The following is a 7,540-nucleotide window of genomic DNA, read 5'->3' as shown; positions in this document are numbered from 1 at the left end:
TTATCTCTCAGACTTCTATAGTACCTCCAAGAGAAAAGCTAACTGATTTCGGGATTAGTTCAATATCACTAAACCACGCCGTTTCCGGACATTAACTACCTCTATTTAATCGACTGCTATCGTAGAAAATCAGAGAATACTCTACACTGAGTAACGGACAAGACCGCTGACAGAGTGCGACCCCAAACATCATTTTCTTCCAACAAGCAGCGCTGGAATTGATTGTTACTGACAAATTTACCAACCATACAAGCTGAAGTCCAACAGAGATCAGACAGCCTTTGATATTCGATCGTGTATAGAGTTCTGCGTTTTGAAATAATATTCTCGTGGTTTCACAAACACAGTCGCCATGGATCTCGCGTCCTACCTGTGCTATTCGCTTGTCATTCTCCTCGGGTGTCTCTCGGCTGTTCAATCCTACGTCATGCCGATAGTGGGTACGTCAGTGATCGAAATATCAATTTCGTTCATCTCGATATTATTTTGTGAATCTAAGTTATTTTTCTCATTTTCCTTTATGACTTCATACCATTTTAACATCTTTTACGTACTCTAATTTCCTCCCACTTCTACCTGACAGTCGTATTGTTGACATGGAATGCATGAAGGCGAATTTTATCACGCAAATAACTTGTGTTTGACCTTGGAAACATAATCATCCATTATCCAAGTGTCAGAAGATTGATTCAGGTGCTTTTGAACGTATCTTTGCAATGATAACGGCTGGCAATGAATGTAATATTTTGGATGTTTGTAATGTGCGTCACTTGTTACCAAAATTCTTACAATCCACTACAGACCAGTAAAGAGTTCTGCTTGTGGAAAGAAGAAGAAGAAGAAGAAGAAGAAGAAGAAGAAGAAGAAGAAGAAGAAGAAGAAGAAGAAGAAGAAGTGAAAATTACTTCCCGAAGCTCAAAATCATCAAGAGAGTTGTTTTTAGATTTGAAATAAACAGAATCCAAAGTCCGTACGAATGACCGTGATAGGTTCAGTGCCATTCAATGCGTTTTATATTGTCTTTGCCGGTGAGTGTTATCTCCCTCTAGATAGTGAACAGGGAAGACGGATGCTCACGCGGAACAAGAGGTTACAGATAAACAACAATTCGGCCAATCACATTTCCCTGAACATTCAGTTTTCCTACTTTTTTTTTATTTAAAAATTTCCAAATATTCAACCCAAAGTGTGCACCAAATCGTTCAAATTCAGTTCTTGAAATGCAGATGGTCAACCCAAAAGAAGTGGTTGACATCTTTACCGACACAAATCCAAGAAAGATGACACTAAACTTGTATAGATATAATAAGATAAAACAATGCATTACATGGTTCAAAGACAAGAAAAATTGATTGATTTTTATGTTTAGAAGATACCCCTCCGTGTTCTTGAACCAACCACCCCCTAAACAATTCTAGTTAGGGGTCTGCACTAACTCGCCGTTTTAACGCAGTGATATTTCTTCCCAGACATAATTGTAAACTGTATTATCTTTTGGCACTGAGTCTACACCTATAAGATTCCATTGTTGAGAAGGAAACAACAACAACAACAACAACAAAACGCTTGATGCAATGCTTAGATCAATATTATGATAGCAACTCTTTCCCTCCTTTTTTTTTTAATTGCCTGTATAAAGAAAAAATGACGAGAACAAAGTTGTGTTCTCCATTCTCCATTGTATTGAGGGCACCTCAGTATCATAGTATCGACTTACTTCATCCTTACTATATCGACACCCCTTTAAGATCTCTACGCTTATCTAACTCTGGCTCTCTTGTAATTCCAAACATCGCTGCATCTTGGGACACACGAGCTATTTTCCTTCGCCTGTCCCACCCTATGGAATAACTTAGCTTCAGTTTATATAAAAAAATGTTCTTCATTAGATTCATATAGAACGGTTTTAAAGTCTATTTATTTAATGTCTGCTGTTGATTACTCTATTGTTTGTATTTGCAATTTTCCTAACTTCATATAACCTCTTCTCTTATTCTATTTGCGCCTAGAGCACTCCACGGAGTGGAACATTACAAATCATATGAATAATCATTATCATTATTATCATGCATAATGAAAAGTAGGCCTATATATATATATATATATACACTCAACAAAAAAAGTAAGTTCCCCCTGGCATTTTTGGATATATCTTAAAAAGTATTCAACCGATTTTCATAATTCAAACGGAAATGGAGAAGGAATTTTATTACTCATAACATGAGTGGCAAATCATTGCCACCAGATATCATTATTGGTGTGAAAAAATGCATTTTATGTGAAAATGCACGGAAACAAAAGTTGCATTTTAGTGATTTGCAATGACTTTTACACAAATAATCAAACAATCACTCATGATTCTGAACATTTAAGCATGGTTTATTGCAAATTTCTCTATCTCTCTCTTTTCATGAGCATACAGTGAAGTATTTGATAATTATGTCCACCATCCGCTTCAATGATCAGCCGGCGTCTCTTCCTCATACTGTTAACTAAAGTTTGTACTTGGCGCTGCTCAATGTTGGCCCATGCTCTCTGTAAGATGCGCTGAAATTCTTGCAGTGAAGTGTCATCTTTCACCTTCTTGCTCGCTTTCCGCTTAATGATATCCCAAAGATTCTCTACTGGAATTACAGTCGGGGGATCTTGCAGGCCACTCCATACGTTCGATGCCATTTCCCTCAACAAACCGATCTACAACTTGAGCGCATGATGCAAAATGGCCATAGGCACATTAATGTGATCAACCCAAATTGGAATTACAAATCACATGGCTTCTACCAACATTTTCGTATTGAAAAGGCCTATTGCTTAAAAAGTATGCATAACATCTGTTTAATAGGTAAGCACATTGTACCTGAAGAAATTCCTGAGAATTACACAATCTAAAAAGGTGATTTGCTAACTTACATAGGAAATGTATGCAATAGGCTTCATATAGCCTGAAGTGCAACTTTTTTTCCCATGCATTTTGACATAAAATGCTTTTTTTAACACCAATAATGATATCTGGTGGCAATGATATGCCATTCATGTTATGAGCAATGAAATTCCCTATCCATTCCCGTTTGAATTATGAAAATTCGTAAAATACTTTTTGAGATATATCCAAAAATGTTAGGGGGATGTTTCTTTTTTTGCTGAGTATATATATATATATATATATATATATATATATATGCATATATTCTTACGGGATAGGGATTGCCTTCCAGCTGCATTACCAAACGAGACGAAAGTAACCTACTATATATCTTCGATATTATCATTTCTAGTTTTAAGATAGCGAACACGTTTCTCGTTATTGTTCCGTGTTATCCGTTTACAAACGAATCTGTGGGTGTCGTTACGCAAAGAAAAGAACACATACACACACAATCACAAAGAAATACAACAAAAACCCTTTGTCGGTTGAAATCAGAACTTATTGGCTGTAGTCAGCAAAACGCTTATATGAGCCATCAGCACTTCCTTCATTTCAAGAATCGGCGATAACCCATCTAATAAGGACGATACCCTATCAAATAATATTATCTGTCATGGACCATCCTTCCCTGTAAAGTACGTTGGCATCGCTCTCGCATTTCTATCACACGTCCGGCTTCGGTCGTATCAGCAAGCTGCCAAACAAAACAGAACACAGCAATTTTAAAAGAATAGTAATAATATTACTAGGACCAATTTCTCTCTGCCTTGACTGTTTCCATGCCTTATCATTAGGCACTCTTGTATTTCTGGTTGACAATCAATTGACTATCTCGAGCAATTTCTGGACCCTGACTGAAAACATTATGTCTGTTGTGCCCCAGTTGTACATACATTCTTCACTTTACATTCAATGTATATCGCAATTTTGTACAATGCGTTGTAATTCATTATGTGCTCTAAAATGCATTTTACTAAGAGCACTCGATGAGACGAAGGATGGAACAACTGTTCACGGGACAATTGGTACAAATGAAAAAAAAAAAGATGAAGAAGGAGCTGCTGAGATCATGTCCAGGGAAAGTTTTGAATTCTGCATAATAGTTTTACATGTATTTGGAAAGTTTTGAATTCTGCATAGTTTTATTTGGAAAGTTTTGAATTCTGCATAGATTCATTTGGAAAGTTTTGAATTCTGCATAGATTTATTTGGAAAGTTTTGAATTCTGCATAGTTTTATTTGAAAAGTTTTGAATTCTGCATAGATTTATTTGGAAAGTTTTGAATTCTGCAAAGTTTTATTTGGAAAGTTTTGAATTCTGCATAGTTTTATTTGGAAAGTTTTGAATTCTGCATGGTTTTATTTGGTTTGTTACACTCTTTTCCCAAAAATCTGTCTATCCGCAGGCCGGACCCGTCCCCCTCACTCCTGTCCTACCAACAACGACCTGACATACCAGCGCCGCATGTCCCCCTGCCACTCGTTCGCCTGTGAGGACGTGAGGAACGAACCGCCATCCGGCTCGTGGCCCTGCGTGCGCATGTGGGTCAGCGGGTGGGCGTGTCCTCGCGGCCACGCCCTCCTCGATGGGTACTCCGACGTGTGCGTGGAGAGGAATGTGTGCGCGCTGAGAGAGACGAGTTGTGTCTACCAGAATGAGGTCATGCAGGTAAGTCGATGTGCTCATTATAGTCATGATGCAGAAAATTGTCACCATGGCGATAGAGATTGAGGTGAAAATAATACTGATGAGGTGAGATTGGGGTGATACATGTAGATTGCGTCGTTTCATGGAAGGAAATACATCAAATATATAAACCGTATTCTATTAACTTGAACTTGCAAATTGAAGACTTCATTTAGAATTTGAAAAATATGAATGAGATGGATAGTTTCTAGCTATGTTTTTTTTTCTTATGGGACTTTGTCTCTCGCAAACTGTGTGCAAGCTATTAACCAGCATCTCCCAACAACAACAACAACAATAAAAAAGAAGATTTAGTCTAATGCATTAGGTTCGAGGCGTAAAAAACGACTTAATTAGTGCAGAACCTTGAAATTAGATAACCAACACAGTGCACTAACCATTGTTCTGTGACAATGAAGCCAAAAACTTTCTTTGACTATAATGAACTTTACTGGTCTGTCTGCCATATGGGAATTTCGTTGATATGAATGTTTCCGATATCATTGAGTCCTATATAAGGAAATACGCAATGTAAAACAATGGATGGGTAATATGTGTCGCGCACTTCTTGCGAGGAAATGATTAAAAAAGGCATAACCTAGTTGACATTTTTTTTTTCATATCAGTATTGACTTGGCAATGCCAATCTGTGATCCAACGACATGTTATTATACAACTTTCACAGTGCATAAAACCTCCGCAGAATAATGCCCTTTTTTGATCAACTTTACTTGTAGATAAGTTGGCATTATTGAAACAATAGATATAAATACACCAAGGCAAAATAAAAACAAACAAACAAACAAATGAATCAAGGCAACAAAGGAAAAACTACCCATGTGGATCGACAGAAATAATCCTTCACCCAAATTTGTAACGGAGTAGATAGGAGCGACGGCCCAGTTCCAACTAGGGACGTTATCATGATTTTGGCGTAAACAGCTGCGGGTCTGTTGATATGGAGATGCAGCTTCAATCCGTCCATTTCCGCCGCTAGTGGCAGTGCTAATCGATTACGAATCGGTTTCCATTTCCTTTGCAAGCCAGTAAATCAATTTCCTCCCCCCTGGTTACAAGGGTATGTTGGCCTTGCGTCTATAGTCTAGTTATCACTGATCTGTGTGGAGACTGGCTTATCGCTGGCAGGTTTACGTCATAGTTAAAAGAGATTCAACCAATCGCTGAACAGGTCCTTTACAGGAAAGTCAAACAAGCACACCTCTTTTTGTTATCATTGCTTTACACTTGATAACTCTGACCTTTACTGCTGTAACGGGACACACGTACATGTACTTACCATTAGGTTACTGGTTCAGTTCTCTACAAGACGGAAACTCGTCTTGTTTATAGTTGAAGATACTAATTGTACGTTATAAATTGCACAAGAAGTGTGAAAGCAACACACACACACACACACAAAACAAGATTATGTATTTTTTTCATACCTCCATTACAAACGATTATTGCACGTGTCCCGCAGTTTCAATCTCGAAATTATTCTGTTTAGACACTGAACGAAGTTATTTGGTTCTCTCAGAATATTCTCTTCTTTTTTTTTTTTTTGCCTCCTTACTGTGCATGCAACCACAACATTATACTCAGATGGGATAAATATACTCGTGTTCTCCTTATATTATACAATTATATATCTTTTCTACCTGGTCCTCTGAAGCATCATAATCTTTTTCAACATGTTTTACTATTTTCGTAGGTCAACACAAGCATTCTGGATGGTGACTTAACATGCCGGTGTTTCGCTGACGGAGTGGTACGGTGCCGAAATCCGTTCCCGACAGCTTGAAGGCAAGACACGGCTTCGATTTAATAGGCACGACCAACCACGACCAACTTTTGACCCACGTGCGATAGCGAATCGCTCACATGATGGCGTCACGTGATAGCATCACGTGATAGCAATAAGGACATTGTGATGATGGCGTCGTCGAGTCGCATATTGGCGCGCGGTGTGGACAGCACTGAAGCTAGTGTTTGCTTGCTTGTTCATGCCCCGAGAGAACCCGTTGTTCTGTAGGCAGTCTCGACGCATTATGCTGACTGAAGTATGATGCGGAAATCGACTGAACCTCGGAAGCTGAGCATGAGCTCTGTCCCGTTCAATACCACCACAGTACCTGCTGCTGCTGCTGCCCCCTTTGAAGAGAAGAGACAGTAAGAAAGGAAAAGAAAAAACTGTTGACGCTCAGACGTGACGAGTTCATGAATATCACCTGTCAGTGCGGTGCAACATCATTATGCTTTTTACTTGAAATTGCACAAAACCAATATCAGGGGGTAGAGATCTTGTTAAATTTCAGAAACTTTCTCCCGTATCCGTTTTATGTTGCTAATATTATCACGTTGTAACGTTTAAAAAACTTATTATATTCACTATAATGTAAATAAGATATATACATTTTTGCCTGTTTATAACTTACTTGCTCTTTTGAAACTGTGTGGGTGTGGGTGTGTGTGTAGGTGAGTATATTGAATATACTTGCATATATAAAATCCTTGTAGTTTGTGAGAAGAGAATTATCAAGCAAAGTATTTTGTTAAAATGGCAGCTGAAACTGTTTTTTTTTATTGTGTTCCAATACTTTTTCAATATTCAATATAAATATCTCATATCGAATGGATTTTTCATTTTGATAGAGAACAAAGTACGTGTGGAGACTTGAACAGTTACATTTGTAATTCGAACAAGTATAGATATATATTCAATTACTACAGTAACTTTTATTTTGTAAATTGCATAAAGTGCTGTAATAACATTTAAAATGATATGAGTTTTATCATTATCCAAGTCAATATTTTGTTCTCGTTTAATAAAGAACTAGATTCGAATTGTTGTGCACATTAGATATTCATTATTCGCCTTGAGACCATGGTTAAACACAAGCTAATGGCGAGAGTATATATATATATAT

The 7,540-nt window shown here is 37.7% G+C and overlaps 1 protein-coding gene across 1 annotated transcript; it reads left to right on the top strand.

Annotated features, from left to right (window-relative positions):
• The first annotated feature begins 339 nt into the window (after nt 1-339).
• Nucleotides 340-7,180, top strand: LOC139740981 (uncharacterized). Its single transcript, XM_071651565.1, has 3 exons — nt 340-440; nt 4,333-4,595; nt 6,325-7,180. Exons 1-3 carry the CDS (start codon nt 353-355, stop codon nt 6,412-6,414), a joined length of 441 nt encoding a protein of 146 aa, XP_071507666.1. The 5' UTR covers nt 340-352; the 3' UTR covers nt 6,415-7,180.
• The last annotated feature ends 360 nt before the right edge of the window (nt 7,181-7,540 follow it).

The sequence above is a fragment of the Diadema antillarum genome, unplaced genomic scaffold (assembly GCF_040938485.1).
Source record: "Diadema antillarum isolate AM-2024a unplaced genomic scaffold, OU_Dant_1.0 seq00000893_RagTag, whole genome shotgun sequence".
NCBI lineage: Eukaryota > Metazoa > Echinodermata > Echinoidea > Diadematoida > Diadematidae > Diadema > Diadema antillarum.
This window is presented reverse-complemented; position numbering and strand designations above follow the sequence as displayed.

Bases quoted from the DNA above. Each gene is read 5' to 3' on its own strand.
- LOC139740981 (XM_071651565.1), top strand. From the start codon at position 353: ATGGATCTCGCGTCCTACCTGTGCTATTCGCTTGTCATTCTCCTCGGG. The intron at 441-4,332 runs GTACGTCAGTGA...GTCTATCCGCAG, and splicing joins CTACGTCATGCCGATAGTGG to GCCGGACCCGTCCCCCTCAC. The intron at 4,596-6,324 runs GTAAGTCGATGT...CTATTTTCGTAG, and splicing joins ACCAGAATGAGGTCATGCAG to GTCAACACAAGCATTCTGGA.